A 21,846-nucleotide genomic window follows, 5' to 3' on the forward strand; every position below is an offset into this window, starting at 1 on the left:
AAATTTTGATGGGGTCACATGAGAAGACCTTAGACCGGGGTCAGCTCCCAAGGCTGGGAAACTCTGCATTAACAACACACTGCTAAAATCACATATTCAATATAAATCTCCATGCTGTGACAACACTACCTGAACCATTTCCCACCCAATCCTGCCTCTTCTCTGCCCCACTTCCTCCTCCATGAGCATTTCCATGCCCCGCCCCAGCACTCACCTGAACCTCTGAGCCTGGTGGTGAAGGGGGCCTGGGTATCGGCGATTGGGGGACTGGTAGAGTTGTGACAGAAGGGCTTGGCTGGTCTTCTGACTGGGGTTGTTGGCGAACTTGACCGTGATGGGCTCGGCGGCGCCTGATGGCTTCTGTCCATTCAGGCCCTTGATGGCCTCCTCAGCCTCTATCCTCTTATCAAAGCGGATGAAGCCCACACCTCGGGAGCCACCTGCGGGGCCAGCAGATCACAAACAAACACAGGCCCCTTTTACTTTACAGGGTTTAGACAGAACAGCTGCAATCCATACATCTGTGCCACATGTTTTCCCACACCAACAATGTTAAACAATACGTTCCCAAGTAGTCTTCATATGTTTGAACATGGCAGGAAACCAGACACTGTTTTGACTGAAAATTTATTTTGATGCAGCCACAGTAATTAAAGGTATCAAAACAGACAGTAAAAAAAGATATATATGTATATTACAGCCATCACCCAGAGACTAACGTTAATGGAGCAGCAACAAGCAGTAATGATCGAGAGCAGCTGACTCCTTCTCTGTTCATTCAATTAAGAATCAATTCTGAATCAAACTGGACACTAAAGAACCAGGATCATCATCATGTGTATGTACATTAGGAGTGTCACAGTTTCAATATTTAATGGATAATTGATGGAAGTAAGCTGTCAATTTCCATAATTGAAATCAAAACCAGAATCTGCAATTCTACCAACATATTTTTTTCCTTTGCTGGAAGTGAAGTGGAAGTAGAAGTAGGTGGATGTGAAGAAAAAACACCATTTCAAAGACAGACACAGTTTTTACGAAGAAATTTAAAATGTAAATGACAGTTTCACAAATTAAAATTCTATAGTCCAACAGTGGCAGAGCCATCAAGTCCAAAAATTGAGTTGAACTGAATCATAGATTTGGAGAATCGTGACACCCCGAACACATACATATATAATTAAAAAAAAGGGGTTCTGAGGTCAATGAGACTTCTTGAATAACTTAAACTGAGCTAATTCAAAAACGTCTGTAGAAATGCTGCTTTCAAACTGTGAGAATTATCGTGAGTTCACCAAGTCCATCCACCCCTCCCTGCTTTTGAAACTAAACCTGATGTGCTGCATTTAACACGTGGATTTACAGTAGGCCTGGAGAAGACACAACACAATGACGAATAGTATAATAGTAACACACACACACACATACACCAGCTGTAGATGGGGTGTATTGTGACATTGGCCCCGAGTCTGTTTAAAGCCTAACAGTCCATTCTTCCTTCATGCTATGCTCCAGTCACAGTCAGCCATACACACACTCTTCATGCATTGTTCTCAGTGACATTTGAGCCGTTTCCTTGGAGATATTTTTTGACTGCCACCTGAGAGGAACATTTAGAGATGTGCTTCCTGGGAGGTCCTTTATTGGTGTCTGTGAATGCTCTGTGTACGTTACTGACTGTATATATATATATATATGTGTGTGTGTGTGTGTGTGTGTACGCACGCACTGGTATCTATTAATGGATGCTGTGCCTTGTTTTAATGAGGCTGCCTCGATGGCCCAGAGGATGCTCGCTCAGTGACAGCAGCACTCTGCCGAAGAGACTATTTACATAATACTGTGTGTGCACACAGGCATGTCTTTGTGACTGAGACTGAATAAAAGAGAGGCAGTGAGAAAGAGGGGAATTTTGTGTTTGAGCATCATTGTGTGCAGTCTCTTTCTCACACATAAAAACCTTCCTTATTGTTATTCCACATTTTTGTACATGCCATCCCTCTCCCCATCTCTTTTTTATACTTCCTGTTGGCTCGTCTCATGGCGCTCGCTCTCCTGAATTCTTATTCCGAGAAGCACCTTGACCATCTCACTCCCCCTTTTGTTCTCTTTTTCTCTCCAGGACACAGACAGCACAAGGTTATTTACTTTCCAGCCGAGCTACAGAATAAAAAGGTCTTTGAAAGCCAATCATTGATGAAAAATGTCTTATGTCGCCTTAGAAGTCTCATATTGGACATAATTTAAGGGAATTTTAGGTCAAGCTAGGTAATAAAAGCTATTTTTTTGTTTTTTGCCTTTTAAAAATAAATAAAATGAAATGAAATCTGGGAATTTACTGATGTTATTTGTATTAATTAAAAGTAGATTTAGTGGGATTGTCTGAGTTGTCTGTAAACATACCAGAAAGATAGCTGACTGTTGAGTTTCATTCCTAAGGTGTCAAATACAGATGTTTTGGGTTTGTAAAGCTTCCTGAGCACAGCAGAAAATAAGGAAATGCAGGCAGAGGGCAGTGTCTCTGCAGATACAGACACCACCACACACTTCTAGTGGATCATAAGTGATGATTGAAAATGATTATGTTTATATGGATTTATTTTATTTATTTTTTGAAATATTATTATTATGCCATATTATGCCTTCAAAAACATTTTTCCTAATAAAACTAGATTTAAAAATGATATAATACATGTATCTGTCAGGAAGTCAAATTTTAGCAACACAATTTACAGCACTAACACTGTAGTTTTACCTTTTTTCACTTACTTAGAGGGACTAAGAAGCTCATTTGCACTTTCTCAGCAATTTTCTCGCCTCTTTCAAATACTGGAAGCATTTTCTTAGCTGTCAACATTGCAAAAGGACCTAATTTACTCTAAGCTGTGGTGATCAGTGTCCTCCTGCAGCAGTAAACAACTTTTGGGTGCAGTGGGGATGTAAAACCCATGTGGAAATTGTTGAAATCAGTCTACTCTTTTTTATAAATGTGGTATATTTTCCAATGAAAATTTCTAAAAACTGTAAATGATGACCAGTGTGATATCAACATGGTTCTGACTTTGCAACTCGAACACAAAGGAACAATCTCACTTAACAGTCTTCACTGACCACACACACACGCACTCCTGAACACAGCATTTTCCTTCCGCCTGTTGGATGATCTCATTAACTCCTATTCAGTGTAAATTATTCTGTTTTATTCTCATTTTTTTAATGTTTCTGGCTCCCTCTCCCCTGACAGGCTTTCACAATTTCCCCTTCGTTACTTCCTCTTGTGCCAACTCTGTACCTGTACGTTTTAATTAGCTTGTCAGAAGCAGAAAAATAACAATTCTAATGGGATCTACACTGTGCAAACAACAACCACTGCTGTTCCTGCGGTTTTCTTCATTTATTACTGTAGTTGTCATGCATGTGATGTGTGTGAGGTAAAATGGGGGTCACTGCTGTGTCTGTGGGGAGAGCTGCAGTCAGTAACTGGGACTGTAGTTTTTACAATTTGTAAATTTACAAAATTTAAGCAAAGTAAATTTAAGCTTTTCATTAAACACCATGCTTCGCCTTGATACCTGGAATCTGCCCAATTTCACAACAATCTACCGCTGTAAGGTGAGGCAAGCGCCTTGCTCAAGGGCACTTTGGCAGTAGTTAAGGAAGAAGAGAGCATTGCTCTTTCACTTCCTCCACTGAGACGAGCGGAGAAGAGAGAGGACTGTATTTGTCCTTTAATCCTCGCACTTGTTTGGCCTTGAGCTGCTCCTACACTGGTTCTGGCTGGAGGGCCCCTAGACAAATGCTTGGCATACTGATGAAGGCAGCACAAACATATACACACACATACACACATACACACACACACTCAAGTGATAACTTGAAGAGATGCTACTGAGTATGAAGTGTGAAAAGAGGAGTTGATTTGTCCATGATCATTTCCAATCGTCTGTGACCGATTTTTAGTGTGTGTGTGTGTATGTGTGAGAGAGAGAGAGAGAGAGGGAGAGAGAGATTAAACATTTCTATGTGTGCACTTCTGTTTGTTTAAGTGTGCACCAACTCCTCTTGTCCTTGAGTCTATACAATAGCATTGTACGGAGGTGAGAGAGGTGAGGTGGCAGTTGACCTCGTCTCCCATTATTCCACCGACAATATGTGTGTGTGTGCACGTGTATCCAGTGCAGACTAGAGCACTCTGAGGGTATAACACAGTTCACATGTTTAAAGAATTCACGTTTGGAATAAGAATAAGCCACTATCAAGTTCAGGTAGTGAAGCAGAACAGATGTTCTTTTACTCAGACGCAGAAGAGTGAAGTTGAAGGTTGACTGTATTCTGTTCAGTATCGCTGGAGATGATGGATGGAGGAATGTGCAGGAAAAATATGTTATGGTGGTGTGAAATGTGAACTAACATAGATGTATGTTTTCTTTTTCCTTTTTTCTGTTTTTTGTTTTTGCTTTGCATGCCTTGGTGTTCTTTACTACCCTGCAAAAATGTATGCATCTCAAAGTGCTATGCAAATAAATAGGCTCGAGACAAGCTTTTTATGGTAATACATGGCAGTGAAATAAAGTTGAGTTTTGATTTTCAAGATAATTTCTTACATTGCTGCTAAAGCTGAATGTGTCTTCATGTTATGAGGTTCAGCAGTCATCACATTTGTGTGTCAAAGACTCCATAACTGTGTTTATGTTTAATGTGTTCTGAAGTCATCACATCAAATCAAATCATTGATACAATCTGAAATGACAGGAAGACAGAGCAGGACTGTGCAGCGTCTTTACTTTCATCTTTGTTAGTTTTTCAGCATTAGTTTGTTAAAGCGACAACAAGGAACCTTCATATTGTGTTGATTTTGGAGGCAGATGAGATGAAGTGAGATGATCTAAACAAAAATCTCCTCCTGCTTCCTTTTAACTGGCAACTGTAACTTCTAATAAAACTGTCCTATGTATTATATCTTTAAAAATATATACTTAGAAAGATTAAGTCACTTCCAAAGCATCTTGGCTCTGTAGTTTTTACCAAATAACTAGGGGCTCTAGGTTATCCACCCCTGCTGTGGTGAGGAGCGGATGTGCAGGGGACAATTTGGTGAACAGACTCACTGATGAGCTAATAGGTTAGGTGTACTGGCTGGATAACAGGCAGCACAACGTTGACTATCTATGCAGATGAAAAGCTGGCAATTAAAAAAAACAAACAATGATCCCCGTCTCTGTGCGTAACATCAACATAGTGTTTCTCCTGCATGCACCTGTGATGTGTAACATCAGACAGTGAATCACCAGTATTATTAGATCTCAGTACAAGCATGCTGCGTGCTCATTTGCTCACTGACGCTGAAGAGAACTGCTCCATAGGCATCAAAAGTTATTACCAAATGATGAGGCGTTTTTCAGTACTCTATAAGATAAAAGTAATGCTGTTGGTGCCACAGAAGTTCGTTACCGAAATGGCTCATTGATATGTTTTTTATAGTCAGATAATAATAGAGGTCTACAGCACAGAGAAACAAGTTACAGTTACAGTGAATGAATTGTTGGTTTTGTTAAAAGTTTGAAAATACAGAATATCACTACCTTTAAATATCATCCAGGTATTTATCTGAGAAAAACTAATTGCAGAAGAAATTAATGAACTACTTTTATACAAAAAGTCTGTACCACGAATCCACACAACACTCAAAGTGTATTCAGCTATTTTTCATTCCTACTGCTGTGCCATATTAATGTATTAAACCTTGAGAAGAGTTTATTTTTCTCCTGTTAAACACTATAACAAAAACTAACTTGCAATCTATGAAGCAAGCTGCCAGTCTAGGGAGTCCAACCTAATGACTGTCCTTTCAACCAGCCCCAGAAGCCTCAGCTACTTATCAACGGCCAGCCAGCCATACAGGCAACATTAGAGCACAATGTACTTACTAAGGTACAGCAATCTGTCTTTCTCACTCTCTCCCTCTCTTCTTCTCACTCTCCTTTTCTGCTCTCCCTCTCCTCCACAGTAATCAACAGAGGCTTATGTAACTCTCTCTACCTGTGCTTATCTCTCCCTAACACACACCGACAGGCACATTGGCTGCCTTACTAATAACACGCTACCTCAATCTGGGGAGGGGGAAACAGAGGGAGAGAAGGTTGGGAGGAGGGGGGGGGGGGCGAGGGGAGCGAGTGCTGGGGGGTGTGGACGGGGCAAGGCAGGAATGAAAAGGAGAAAAGGGAAAAAGAGTGAGAGCAAGAAGAGAGGAAGGAAAGGACAAAAGGAGAGAAGGTGATAGAGGAGAATGTTAGGAGGTGACAGTAAAAGGATGATGATGAAAGGAAACAGTGCTATTCTTGCTTGCTCCTGCCCAAACAAAGCCGCTCTTTCTCTAAAACCCACTATCATTTCCCCAAACACTGACTGACTGACAGAGAGAAATGACTGCTCCTCTGAGGGACCTGAAGAGAGCGAACCTGAGAAACCTGGCTGCTGCGTAATGAAAGACACACACTTTCTTTTCAGTTTCATGCATCTAGTGCATTGTATCCTTGTATGCAGGCCCATACACTCACCGAGACAGACACCGATGCATGCATGCATAAGCAAAATCTGAAACTGTTTTCAGGTACTCCGCCACTCCATCTCCCATCCTTTTATCTTTTACTTGAGGAGCAATATTGTGCCAACTGTATCAAATGATTCGACTTGCCTTTCCAAAAGATTTATAACATGGCAGAGGCAGAAAGAAACCTTCTTCCTGCTGTCTTCTAATTATGTGGAGAAAAAAATGCAATGTCCTTGTTTTAAGTAACATTCGTGTGCCTGCGTACAGATGGCGTTTGAAAAAGCAAGCGAGCGGAGAGACGAAGAGACTTTGAAGAGTGGAGGTGCCCTGTGCTTTAGCCTTTGTCAGAGCAGCGCTTCAACCATCTGTCTGATGTGTGTGCGCCCATGTATCGATGTGCATATCTGTATGGGGCGGGGTGTGCATGTGTGTCAGCTACTGCACTCTAAAGATTATGGAGGAAAGAGAAACTAAAGGCAGAGAGACAGGGGATGATAGTACATACGAGTCAAGGGTGCAGTCATGCCACCTAGAGGGTGCACCTCTCCGCTCGTATTACCTTGACCGTTCTGTTCTCTGCTACTGAACAGGCGGAGAACAGGGATTCAGTGTGGTGTCAGTCTGAAGGGGAACATCCATTATTCAAGTCAAGAGAGGAGAGAACGTACCAACTGTACAGATGAAGGGTAATTCCTTTGAGAAAAAATAGTGCAAACATGAATGGTGTGAAGTCGAGAAGAAACCAACAACTAAACTGTAGAGTCATGCAGGTTTGGGAGGAAACTTCAGGGCTCCATTTTCATGCTATTGGAAAGACGAGCAGCACTAGGTACTGGCATTTCCCTGACCTTGAAATGCATGTTGTTTTGGTGTTTTTGTACCCTGCACAGCAGGAATGGCACAAAGGTGGAAGGAGAGGCAAAAAGAGACGGGAGTTTCATGCAGATGAGGCAGCACAGCGAGCTGTTGGTGTTTTGGTGAAAATTGGCTTTGATGGTGCACTGAGGGTAAGAGGGCTTGATCTGTTTTCAATGTCACTTGAAACACATGATATGAGTTGTTAATTTTAGTGATTTCTCCAGTAAGAACAAACTAAATGCTTGACTGAAATGCATAGCTACCGAATAATACTGAATAGAATAAAAAAATTGTTTTGATAAAACATATTCTGAACAGTAGTCACATTTAAATCAACAACTAAAATGCAAAGTCTCTACTTGCACAAGTAATTTGACGTATATCTGTTTAACAAGCTCCATGTCTGTTTATTTCCTGCTGATGCAGTAGTAGTAGTAGTAGTAGTAGTAGTAGTAGTAGTAGCATCACTTTGTATATAGTGTTTTAATGTTAGCTAGGTAGCTAGCTAATATCATCATCTTCATTCAAACTGCTCCAACAATCACCAACTTTGGTTTGGTCGAAATAAACGCTTAATTCATTGAGTTAGGTGTGAAAAAATCACCGGGAGAGAAGCGAGAGGGAGGTTGAACATCAGAGAAGCAGTGTGGAGAAACTGTGTTGACAGTTAAAATATTTTTGACATCTAATGCAAATGTTTATTCCAACCAAAACAGAGTCGTGATTGTTGGAGCAGTGGAAAGATGAGCCAAGATGTTTTTGGCGAGTTTTATTTTGTTTCTGTCAATGAAGTGTGTTTTATGATGATAAAATTACTGTTTCTGTTTAAACAAAAAGGGTCCATTCCACAGTGTTGTCAGACGCTTAGAATAACAATCTGAGCCTGTCTGTGGCAAAAAACAGGCACTTTTCGCGGATGTACTTTGACGGTGCCCATAAGGATTGATGTTACATTGCAGCCCGTTTCGCCGGCTGCAGTCTTCATCTTCTCTCAACTTTGACAGAAACAAAATAAAATTCACCAAAAATGTCTGAGCTCGTCTTTCCACTGTTCCAACAATCACAGACAGTATTAAAACTTTCTCCTCGGTGGATTAAATCGTCTTTAAAAAAGCCACACTGAGAACATGATAATGAATACTATGTATCTTGAGTAAATCATATGCAGCCAACAGCAGGATCCTGCAGAGTACTGTCACAACTGTCTATGCTCCGTACACACATGAAACCAGTCAGTTTTAACTTCCTGGGGACACTTCTGACTTGCTCCAATCTGTTTGTGTCTGTCCTCATCTAAAAATACCAAATTACAAGAGGCGACAGCTGTATGCTTTCTAGCTTTCTTTCCAAGTTATTTGGCAAAAAGTGGTGTTTCAGTTACGACTAAAATAGCTTCGGTTAAATATTATGGGGGTGAGTCACGACGCAAGTAATCTTCAGACAATTTTGGCAGCAGTGCCATTATTGTTGCATGTAAACATAATCAAATTTTTACAGCCTCCAAACAGACTCAGCTCTGCACACATCAGTTCCTATGTTGATCACTCAGTCCAAATAAAAATGTACAACGTTGTGTGCACCAAACACGACATGACTGGACTGTCAATACCTCCATAAACATAAATCCAACTTTAAAAGGCACATCATGCGCTTCGGGCAGCATATTTGTAATGCTGCATGTTTGAACTTCTCAAACAATGTAGTGTTTTTCTGTCTTGGAGGAGCAAGGCAGATTTTTTTTTTTTTTCCTGAAAGCTCGAATATACAGAATAAAACCTGGCAGTAAATAATACCAGAGTGTCTGAAAAGGTTTCAAACATGGATGCCTCATATCAGCAAAATTTCAAGGTAACTCAAACTTGATTTAATGCTATTTTGATCAGGAACAACCTGCCTATCATAGAACAGCAGCTCAATGCCAGATAACTATTCATTCAGTGTGCAAAGCAAACTTGTTATTAGTAATACTGGCAATCAAAATCACGAGTCGTATGATGCCATGAACGCTTGTGACTTGTTACCATGGGAATCTTTCCCATCGCTACCTTCCATCCAACATGAAGGGAACTCAGCATCAGCCTTTTCACAGCCAATCCTTACACACACACACTGAGCAGCAATTTAGTTTCACATCAGAGCCAGCGTTTGTAGAAGCCAAGTATGTGGATCGATTGTATTTGCAGTCATTGATCAGGTAAGCATTGACCTCTGCTTGCACACAGGTCCAGGATGGAGAACTAGGAATAGCCAACTACTGATCCAAAGCTGTCTCTGATATTATATCTGTGTCAAATTGAGGCTAGTCCAAACCAGCTGTCAGAGCACAAGATCACGGCCTGGCTGCCTTCCCTGAAGGTTAGAAAGAAAGGAGGGAGAGGGAAGCTGGCCTGTGCTATTTCCACTGATAAAGAGACAAAATATGCTCCTCCATTCAGAAGGAATCGATGGGCAGAGGAAGGGAGAGAGGACGGCGGGGGGACAGAGGAAGAGATGGAGAGATATCCTTGTCAAGTTGATGTTGTGTTCACTCTCTGAGTCTTTGGGGCAATTTAGCAGTTTTAGTGGATTTAGTTTCAGCTGCCTCTGACTGTGAATGATGCTAACAGTGATGTTTTTTAAAGTTCCTTCTAGTCCTTACGAACAGAAGAGTGACTGCAGGGTGTATCCTGTTGATGAGGAGGTCATTTAGAGAACAGACTTCATGTTCCCAATTTAGCAGAGTAGGAGCTGGGGATCATCAGCCCATCTGCCAGTGGTCACTGGAGAACATCCGTTACTTCAGCAACTTTATGTAGCATTGCTGTTTCTATGTATTTCTGTCTGTGCATCACTCCTCCCTGCAGACTACTCCATTTCTGTGGAAGATGTTTGGGTGTGTCACTAGAGAGACAGTGACTCACAGAGTGAATTGGATTTTAGGCACTGATTAGGTCCCAAATTCAATAAAAATCGTGACACTGATGACCTGTGACACGACTTCAAGGCACCATGATAATGATGCCATATAAACAGCATACAGTAAGACTTAATGTAAGTTAAAAAATAAACATAAATATGTCTGCATTTTGACAATAAGTACTTCTCAGTGGGAATGCCATGGTGAGAAAATTTTCCCACTGCTTAATAAACTTGTGTTACCGATTACATCAGACATTACAAAAAATCTTTTGCTGATGACACTCACTTACTTTCATCTTTGATCTTTAGATCTTCCTCCTTTGGTGCCTACAGTGAGATTTCAGCAGTCTTGTGAGTTTGTTGACATGGATCTAATAAACCTGGGTACAACATCAAGTTTGATGTATGTAGACCATAGACCTGATGGTAGGTTACAATGAAGTCAATATACAAGATGACATCATAACCCTGCGTCATCCATGTGTGCTGCTATAGCGGTAAACAATGAAGCTACGCAGGAGCCGAGCCCTTGCATTAGTGGTATTTATGTGTATGGAAAAGAAAATCCAATGTGGACCCAGCCAACTTGGGACATCAATTTTGCAAAAAGAGCTTGAGTAGTGTTAAGTATTTTTTAGCGTGCATACACATACGTCAATTGTGTCATTTCATACTACTTTCCTATTGGTTGGTTGGTTAACGTAGGTTGTAGCAGCAGTCATATTGCTTGATGGTTATTCTAAATTACTGACATTATCTGAAGACTGTGACTGTGAGAACGGCCATCTTTAAATCTCTCTTAAAGTGCGAAGTAGGAAGACTTTTTCTTTCCGGTTGGTCATTTTTTGTCAGGGACGGCCCAAAATCGCACAGTGTACACCCGGCTTTATTATGAACAAAACCAACTCTCCACTTGAGCTTTCGTTGGGGCGCTCATTTTGGCAGCCTTACTCTTGTGCTGTGCGTAAAATTGTGCATTTAGATTAGAGGTGCTGCCTCCAGATGCTGCCACCTTCATATTAGCATTGGATTTAAGTACAAAATATTGCCAAATAGGCACTTTTGCTTTTCGCTTTGATAAGCACTTAGTATTTTACAAATTAGAGTATTTTAATTTGCTGAATGTGGGCGCTAATATGTGAAAATGAATTAAATGTGTGTTGTTTCTCTTAAAACGAACAAAAAAACAAAACAACTGACTGTAACTGTAACACCGACTTCTGCAGAAGGTCTTACTTCTCAAGGGACTTTTTCAACTGGTGTCCCCGCGACAATACTGCCATTAATACATCCTGAGGTTGACTACCTGGGCAGTGCACCACTTTCTGGACCACAAACCAGTCTGACAAACACCACAAATCTGTCTGTCTCCCTCCGTCTCTGCTGCTCCTTTCTTGTTCTGTACTTACATTTTTGGCAGTCACAGGAGAGTTTTAATTTGCAGCCCATTTCTCTCTTAATGGCAGCGAGTGTGTGGGTGTGTGTGTGTGTTTCTCTTGTGTGCGTATGCCTGTACAGTAACTGAGGGAAGAAAAAAGATGAGTCAATGATGCCAGCATACTACTCTCAGGGCCCTTCTAAAGTCCTCCATGTTTTTAATCACCAGCAACTCTAACATCTAATTGATCATTAACATTTCTCCTGCTGATCCTTATCCCTCTGGGGACACCTTGCAGAACATCTCTCTCACATTATTATCATTTGTGTCCGTGTTTGTGTGTGTGTGCAGATATGTGCGAATGTTTGTATGTCTCATTATTAAAGCAGGCAGGTAGTTAGCAGGTAGGGTGGTAGTCAGGACAACAACTAACATAATTGTGTAGTGTTTAAACACCTCCTGCTCAATGTATAAAAGAGTGTACTGACCAAAGATAATCCAGTGCCTACCAGCTATGGAAGAAAATGTGTGTCTAAATATGATATCTGTAATTCAGAGTTAGTTAGTCAAACTAAATTTAATGATTCTCCCATTTTAACGCATTTGTTGATGGGCAAAGAAATAAACACAAATGGGGAAAACAAATACACATGTAGTCCGACCAATGTACTGTATTACCACTTGAAAATGAAACTACAGCTACTGTTACCATAACAATACACTGCAGTATTTGCATATTGTGAATGGTGTTTTGGTTGGAAAGCGATCAAAATTTAGTGGCTATAAAACTCTGTAAGAGAGAAATGTGTGAATATTTAACATTTGAGTGTCAGCTTTAAATCACAGGATGTGAAAGGAACAATTATGTTAAATAGGGGCGTCGCAATATACCAGTATTGAATAACCATTATATTTAAAAAATGAAATATTGATATTGTGTTAATAAGACAGATAATAATATTGCCTATTAAACATACTATATGTTCTTTTATCAGTTCATCTGCTTGTGTTTTCACTATCCATAATCATTGCACTTTTTATACTCTTTTGTAGTTATAGTTACAGACTCTCTCTCAACCTCCCTATATTCATAGTTCGACTGTGATGTAACAAAACATACAATAAATAAAGTTGAAGATGAATCTGACGGATCGCATTCTCTCCCTGAAATTTTACGTAGATATTGCGATAATATCTGTCATGAATTCTTTGGGCCACGATAATTGTGCTGTGAAAATCTGACGTCGTGACAACCCTAATGGCTTTTTTTTTTTTTTAGCATTTTTTTTAATCTGGGTCTTTGTATTATTCCCAGTGGTGGAAATAAACTTCGGCAACACTTTTTCTGGACATGCTTGTGAGAACACTCCACCTGAGGCTGTCAGGAGTGAGTGCATGAAAATCGGTTACCACCTGTGTTGAGATTTGTTTTACATCGTGGCATGAGCTGGGAAGCTTAAAAAAAAATCAGATGTGCATGCGACTGTGGTTGAACAGATATATTTTCTGCTGCCTTGCTGTGTGTTGTATGACTGTCCCCTGGTCCCCCAGGTCCCCTACGTCTAAGAAGTAAGGTGGTATGACAGGTCTGTTAGTAAAAACAGATTGAGAGGAGATGTGCCCACTTCATCTAAATGTGTGTTGATGAGGGCAGAAATGACCCTATCTTTTTTTTTCCCCCCCACCTCTCCCTCCTGCTGCCCCCCTCCTTAGCTCTCCCTTCACTTCCTCCCTCTTCTCATTTCCTCTCCTTCCCACGTCTCTGCTCATCCACGCTCTCTGTTGCTTGCTTTTCTTTCCATTTTCTCTGCCTCCTCCCCTCCTTGTCTGCACTCCCCTCCGTCTCCTTTTCTCCTTTGTTTTCCTTCCCCCTGCTTTCCCTCTCCTCTCACCCTCTCTCTCCTCATCTGCTCAGTGTGTACAGACAGGCGTGCACTTCACCGCCAGCAGTGATTTATTCTGCTTAGGCAAATGAGTGTGGCTTACAGCATGCTGCTCCCTTTCTGCTTCATCAGTACACATTGCACATAACACTGGAGCAGGTTGCAGCCTGTAGGCACACACACAACCCCTGAAATGGATCTAAGAGACACGCTGGAGGGGTTCTTCTGCAACACAATGGGCTGATGTGATTCATTCCTGTGTTTTGGATGTAGTGGAATGTGTAATTGAGCATGTATATTACACAGCTTGTGCCTCGCATGTAATCATTGTTTTTACCGCGGCGCCCTCAGCTGGAGCCATGGTCAGAAAAACTGCCTGTTGAGGTCACTCACTCACTCAGTAGGCAACGCATGGTGGACAATAAGGCTGCCAGATAGGACTGAAATCAATGTATTATGACATTAATACAAATACTAGGGACAAGAGCTGAAAATTAGCAATAGCTATAAACTCTGTGCAACACATCAGTTTCATGCTGTTTGAAACTATGTTAAATCGCATCATCCCTCTCATATGAAATGAATAAATTAAAGAATAATTCAATAGTGGAATTTATCAAGATATTGTGATAAAAAATCATATATAGTATCTAACTGACGTTCAGTGCCATCAACAGTGTACCACTGTATTGCATCTCACACGCCTCTTCACCTTGTTGATTTACTAAGTTTTAATAACTTTCATAACTAACCAAACATTTCCACAATCTCAAAGCTTCTATCATCACATCTAAATTGGCAAGTGCAAATTCATTTAATACCCAAAGCAATGAATGTACAATATATTGTCCCTTTCTTTATTTTACTAGCTGTTCATAATCATTTTGTATGTTTTCCGCAGGAGTATTTAATGCTTGTTGTATCAACAGAGGACTTATCTGGCTATGAATGAAAAATATGATGATTGGATTGTTTCATTCAACATATTAAAAAAGGTCTTTGCTTTACATGGTGATTGTGTTCACGAAACACAAGATAATGTCAAGCCTTTAGCAAGCAGTATTCACATTCATGCACATTCCTAACCTTGAAAACATAATGGGTAAAACTCTATTAAAACTGCACTGAAAGTCTAATTGATCTAATCTAAATTTATCTAATTTCAATTTCAGTAATTTAAATTGTTGTAAAGAAAAAATCATCATATTATCACAATATAGTTTCACTGACACTCAGCTATTAGCATGTGTGAGAGTAGTGGGAGGAAAAGATCATTTATTTGCATTGCGTTTTTAATTTGGTTGACTATGGTCTACCATGATTCTTTCACTGCTCACATATATTCGATATTCTTTGCAGGGTTTATGCGGTTTTCAACAAGTTAGATCTTAGATTTTCTTTAAGACCATTTTCAGACCATTGTGAATGTAATTTCAGACTTATTTTTAAAACCCCATACTGGCAAAAGTATGGACAATGAAAGCACTGTTTGAATTAATCTTTATTGGTTAGATGTTAATTTTGTTTTGTTTCCCCCAGAAAACACATTTAAAATCAAGACTGCAGTTAAATCCAACTTTATAAAAGTAACATTTGCTCCATAATTAAATTTGTAAGACCTTTCAAGACATTAGTCACTCAAAGGCCTAGCATTCAGATTACTGGATTCAAGACTTTTTAAGAGTTTTTAAGGACCTGCAGAGGCCCTGTTTTGTTCAAATCGTCCTGCTTTCCTTCAGTGCCTCACTACCTATTAACACATATACAGCAAATGTTTTCAGCATGTCAGGTTGTCAGTGGTTTGAAGGCATTTCATGCTCATTTGGTCCTTCATTACACTGCTTTTATGCAAAGGTGCAAGAAGGTCCAGTGCTCTGTATAAATAAACACATTTAGTGTGAATACCACTGACACATGGTGCTAAAATAAACTGGAGACCTACTTAACTGAGTTTACTATTTTACAGTTTCAGCAGTGACGAGCGCACAGAAATGTGTCACTTCCAGCTGCCATGTTTGTTTGGCTGAAGAAAATGTGTTGCTACTTGAGCAACGGGTAAAAAAATAATCTTCTGTAATCTGCTGTTATTGGTTTTTATTTATCTGTTTTTGAAAAGCAGTTACTTAGATGTATGAATCAAATGGAATTATTAAATTAAAATTTAATAACAATGATGACAAAAGAGGCACACATAATGGCCTAATATTGTACTGATATGTATATGCATCAAATATTTGGATGACACAAAACACACAAAAGACAGACATCTGACAAACCATGCAGTCACAACAATCAGGGACAAACTGTGTACTGATGTACACATACGTGTGTGTGTGTGCTAAGCGTGTGTGTCTGAGTTAAAGTGTAAAGTTCGAGGAGGCGCTGCCCCATGGATACCTGTGACCTGGTCGACGAGGATGCGGGAGGTGATGATGCGTCCGTACTGGGAGAAGAGCTGCTCCAGCTCCTTCTGGGTCATAGTCTTGGGCAGGCCGCTCACATACAGGTTGGCGTCACGGATGGAGGCTGAGCTGGGTCGTGCATATGACACCTGTGGGAACACACAGTCGTAAGGCGTGTTTAATTTTAAACTACTTTATTACTCATTAACATCCCGGGGGGTTAAAATCTAAGCACGATTAAAATGTGAGTGGAACAAGCATTTTAAGCGTGTGTGTGTGTGTGTGTTTTGGATGGGCAGGGGTGTGGGTCACTGGATCCTCAGGGAGGAAAATGTGACTTTATTTTCTTAGCACACCTTGCCGTGGGGATTATCGTTGTCAGGAAAAGATTTAGCTGCTTAGAACACTGGAGAGATAACACTTGAGTCGTTTGCCGGGGGAGGCAGAGGAAACTTTGTTCCCTTGAGTAGAAACCACAGGTGTTTTACTTTGAAAAGACAGCTCAGGTAGCCACGGGAACAGGATTAATAGTATTAGGACTTTGCCCAAAAAAAGTCTCTTCACTCGCCCTGTTGAATTCAAGCACTATTCTATGTTAAATGTGCATGGATGAAAGAGGTAAGAGTTAATATGTTGTGTTTGCACATGTCTTTTTTCAGTCGGCTTTTAAATTAACACATTAGCAGTGAGCAAGTAAGTAAAAAGCCTTTAAGCTTTTCACCAAGTGCCATTTAGCCCTGTGAACCCTCAAGAGTAGATTTCACTGTTTAGTTTTATTAAGCAGGTATACAATCTGTTTAAAACCATTAACATTAACTCTCTACTGCAGAGCTTCTGCATCTGTCCTGCACTTCTTAAAGATTAGCATCAGGCTTAAATTGTTTTTTGCGGTGTCTCTTCTCATTCCTCTTACAAATAGTCTGATGTAAAAGCACATGCAACCACACATACTCACAAAAACACACACATGCACATAAATCCATTACATTCTTGCCCTTGCAACACTCTCCTGGTCAGCAATCTCACAGAGGGAATAAAAAGACTTCCTCACCCACACAATTTCACCCAGTTCCTCTTTGTCACACGCTGCTCCTCCTCCACACACATACATTAACAACTATGCAAAAGCACATCTATTAACATGCATACACGCAGCTTTCAGTCCTATTTTCCAGTTATTCACATTCTTCTTCCTCAGATAGGGCTGGGTGATATGGCTTACCAGAAGTGTCTCAATATTTTTAGACTATTCCACGAAATACGACATATATATACACATTCTGTCTGAAATAACATATCACAAATTCTCAAATAGTGCAACATATAATGATTTTACCAAACATAATGCTTTGCTGTAGATTGAACTGCCCAACAGGAAAAGACAACACATATGCCATATCACAATATCAAAACTAGGTATCTAGGCTCATATCACAATATAAGTTAAGATAAAATAACATGAACTTAATTGATCCCACACCGGGGAACTTCACTTGTTACAGCGACTCAAAGATCAGAAGTGCAGGTAAAAAAACAGTGACTGATAAATAGAAATACAAATAAACCAAGATTAAAAACATAATAAAAACATAATAAAATGACATCAAACAAAAACTCTACACCCAAACCATATACGTGATATACACCTTTCACTTTTCACAGATATGTGGATTATTGTGAAGGATAATTGCACGTGTTGTAATACACAAATGGTGAGCAGCAGTATACTAAGATAAAATATTGCCTTGTAAAATGGATAATTGCACAGAAACACAAGCAGCAAATTCACTGGGTGTTTTTACAGTATGAATAGATATTATTGCACAGGATGATTTCACAGTGTAAAATATAAATAGAAATACACAGTAAATTGAACAGGGTTAAAGCTATGAAAGATTTACTAATATAAAAACATATATATAGAGAGGCTAGAGATAGTATACCATATGATATAATACATAACATGACATATCATGAATTAATAATGTGTGATGATACGGATATAATGATATACTGCCCAGCCCTAACTTGGAATATACTATGAATGTCATCCCTGATGGTGCAAATGGGTAGAACTGAGTAACTGGTTTTACTGTGCTGTGCAGCTCCAAGCAGTAGCTCTCTTCCAGTGAACTTTCACTTGTCAAACGTTGTCCTCAACATCCTCATGTGTAGACCTGATTTTGCTCCAGCAAAAGTTGCGTAAATCCCATTACTACTGCTGCTGACTGGAGCAGCTTTCCCTTGCAGTACTTTCATTACCTCTGACATGTGGAGACATAAGCCATCAAATAAGGTTAAAGTCAGGCAAATATGGTGGATATGCAGTCATATCCTTGAGCAACAGCATGGAAATCCTGCTGAAGTCTAACGGTGGGAGAATGGGATTGGGAACAGCTGGCTTTCCCCATGTCTCACTTTTCTTTCACACATCTTCCTCTCCGGCCTCTCTGCTTAGCTCCTCTGTCTTCCTCTTCCTCTCTGCGTCTCTCTTCTTTTTTCGCTGCCTGGGTCTTTTCCTTCTGCTTCCTTCCTGCACGCTGCCTCACTAAACCTTTTTCTCTCTTCCAGATTCTGCCTCTTTTTGCTCCTCTTTTCTTCTCTGTGCAGCTCTCCCTCATTTTCTCTCCTTGTCAGCCAACTCCAGATGTCTAATCCATCAACACCTCCTCAAGCTGTGAGCGGTATTGTGTACAAGTGTGGTGTGGTGCATGTGTGAAACAGTGTGTGTGTGTATGTGTGCGCAGGAAAGTTGGGAAAAGTGTGCGAGATTATGTGCATGCATGTCACTGTGAGCTCCTCTCACCTTTGGCATGCTGCTTCCCCTCACGCCTCAATAAGAAAGCAGCATCACTGACAAAATCTGAGGTGTCATGGTGGAGGAAACCGCAGCAGCGAAACCAACTCAAACACACTACAGAGAGACACATCGCCTGAGAGCATGCGAATCTCTGGGCCAAGCGTTTCCTCACAAGTGTAGTGGCAGCGAGTGGGAAGGGTGTGACATGAAAGAGCGCCAAACTTAATTTTAGAATTACCGTGCTGCCTTTTAATTTACCTTGTTACCTTTAGGGTATTTTAGTCTGTTGTGGAGAGAGAAAGCAAGGAAAAGAAGGTAGTGGGAGGGAGGAAATGAAGTGTGAAAGAGTGATAGCGCCAGACAGAGATGCAGAGTTGTCTTCTGTCATTATGGAGACCGCCTTTATCTCAGGAACAACTTGAGGCAACCTCTTGTGTCATGAGAGTGTGAGAGTGAAAATCTGTGAACTCAGACTGCTACACTCAATAAAGACCTCATGAATTTCACACTTCATAAATGACCTTCAACTTCCAGTCTTGATACTGAAAAAGCCTATTTCCACTTAAGTCTCCATGTTGGCTGACCTGCTTTGTATTGTATTGCTCACATGTAGTAAGAGCAGTGCTTTGGTAATGCACACCATATCTTTTAGCTTGTCCAAACACTTGAAATCATTGCTCAGTGAGAGCTCTGCTTTGCTGAAAATGTTGGCCACAATCATAGACTGATACTTGTGCAAATGGACGAGACACATAAATACAGGCACCGACCATCTTAATTTGGGCGGCTGTGGCTCGGAGATGGAGCGCCAGACAGAGATGCAGAGCTGTCTTCTGTCACTAATTTGAAGATCAGTACAGTTTTACTGCTGCTGTTACTTTTTAAAGTAATAATTCCCTAAATCTCAATGCAGACTTGCAGTGAAAAGACAGGACGAATGCGTGCTGTGTTTTACTTTGAAGCACAAACACTGTGTGGCACAGAGTCTTAAAAAAATGAAAGGAAGAGCGACTGACTTTAAAAGCCGTCGCTTTCGCCTCCGCTGGTTGAAATCCTGTAGGCTGTGACTTTGGGCATGTTCAGTGGTGTTAATGGGAAACTGGGCATGCTTGTCATCACAGAAATAGATCATAAGATTGTGACGTTTTTTGTAACCATGGCGATATTTACTGTCTTTCCTGACAGACATTTGATGGGTGTGTCAGAGGTGTACCCAATCACCAGCAACATGTATATAAACACAGCTGTATTAAAAAGGCAGTGGTGCGCTTGCATACACAACACATTGTTGAACGCACCACCATTTCCATTGACATAAACAGTTTGCTACGTTTTTACAGGGCTAAACATGGCCCCCCACAAATATCAATATATCAATAAATATTGATACAGAATATTTGAAATGCTTTCAACACTCATTTTTCACAGTATTGATACTCTGGTGCCAGCCACACTTCAACAATGAGTTGACACACACCACTGCATCTGTTATCATGTAGTAGCTTGTTATATTTATCCTTTAATAAAAAGATCTAACATTTTATGTCCTCAGTGTTGAGTCAACTTTTCCCTGTGGTATTGAGAAAGTAGCTACGTATCAAAATTAGAAATTCCAGTGTGGTGACAACACTATACTGTTTAGTATGTACATATATGTGTACATATATAATATATATATTCATTCATTCATCGTCTGTAACCGCTTAGGCAGAGGGTCTCCATGTTTGTTTCAACCATTCATGATCATATATTAAATAGAGATTCAACCTATTTAATATACTGAGGTGGGCATGTGTGTGGCAGCTCTGATTTTAAACTCACTGTGCAATGAAATAACATGAGATTTACCCAATTCCCCTCTAAATAGCACTATACTATTATGGTAACACCCTGCAATAATGAGCAATATACTATAATACTGTGTTAAGTATTAGTAGTATACTGTAAAGTAGTATAGAAATGTTGATTTTTCTTCAAAGGAAGATGATTAGTTGTTTATTTGCTCTTTCATATAGCAAAAAAATTTCTTATCCATACTCGATTAATCGATGGAATAACCAGTAGAATATTTGATTCCTAAAATAACAGATAGCTGCAGTCTTAATTTGCATCTTGCATGGTAGCGTCTCATGGTAGAGTCAGTGTATTGATTGTGTGTATGAATGGGTGAATGCTTTGACTGGTCAGAGGACTAGAAACTTCACTCTCTATAAATGCAGTCCATTTGCCATAAACATCAAACAAACTGAAATGTACACACACATTCACTAGTACAACACAAGCAGGAAACACACAGTATTACTCTCTATCTTTCTTTTGTTTTGCGGAATAAGTTAGACAAGAGCCGGGCTGCGGTGCTGAACCAAGGCCGGTCAGGCAGCGTACTCTGTCTCGTGAATGGAGGGATTCTCACACGGATTCCCCATTCACAAATACAGACTAATCCCATCCTATTAGATTAGATTAGATTACATTAGATCAGATTAGATCAGATGACAGAAGGCGAGAATCCAGGGATTACCACAGAGCAACAGATTACTGCCCAGTTTAAGAGCAACAATAGATCAGCAGGCACGGAGCAGAGGGGGCGGTGGTAGAGGATATGAGAGAGGAGAAAACAAGATGAGGGGGAAGATTGATATGTTGTTACCCGTATTCAAAAACAACTGCTCGTGAGGTTTAATTTTTACTCTTCAAAACATGTTTGGAGGAGGGACAGCACGGTGCTGGCACTGATTTATCTGTCTTACCTCTGTGACAACCACCAACAAGCCTGCACATTAGTCATGCCATTAAAATGCAATAACAGAACCCTCAATTATTTTGGAAAACATGCAATGATTGACGTGTTTCTTCCCTTTCACTCGCAGATATGTATATAATTTCACCTTTACATGTTGACATTTGGAAAGTAATTAGCATATCAGCCATAGTCACAAGCTTTTTAATGTGTCTCTTTGATTTAGATGGTCTTTTTATTTCGGAGGCTCATGCATGTTAATCCCATCTTGCCCTCCAGCTCATTCACTAACAGCATCACTATCTAAAAGGGCTTTGAGAGAGAAGAAAACTGCCTT

At 40.2% G+C, this 21,846-nt stretch overlaps 2 protein-coding genes across 3 annotated transcripts in view; one reads left to right on the forward strand and one right to left on the reverse strand.

Moving 5' to 3' along the window:
• The window catches only part of agbl4 (AGBL carboxypeptidase 4), a 543,878-nt gene that overhangs the window by 73,961 nt on the left and 448,071 nt on the right, over positions 1-21,846 (forward strand). The window lies entirely within an intron of this gene.
• The window catches only part of elavl4 (ELAV like neuron-specific RNA binding protein 4), a 107,881-nt gene that overhangs the window by 16,960 nt on the left and 69,075 nt on the right, over positions 1-21,846 (reverse strand). For both annotated transcript variants that reach the window (XM_084723491.1, XM_084723490.1), the window contains exons 5-6: positions 15,965-16,118; positions 215-440 (exon numbers count right to left, since the gene is read on the reverse strand). In XM_084723491.1, coding sequence (XP_084579617.1) covers positions 215-440; positions 15,965-16,118 — 380 coding nt within the window. The remainder of the gene's footprint in view (positions 1-214; positions 441-15,964; positions 16,119-21,846) is intronic.

This window comes from Lutjanus erythropterus, chromosome 7, assembly GCF_056507025.1.
Source record: "Lutjanus erythropterus isolate fLutEry1 chromosome 7, fLutEry1.hap2, whole genome shotgun sequence".
NCBI classification, from domain to species: Eukaryota; Metazoa; Chordata; class Actinopteri; order Lutjaniformes; family Lutjanidae; genus Lutjanus; species Lutjanus erythropterus.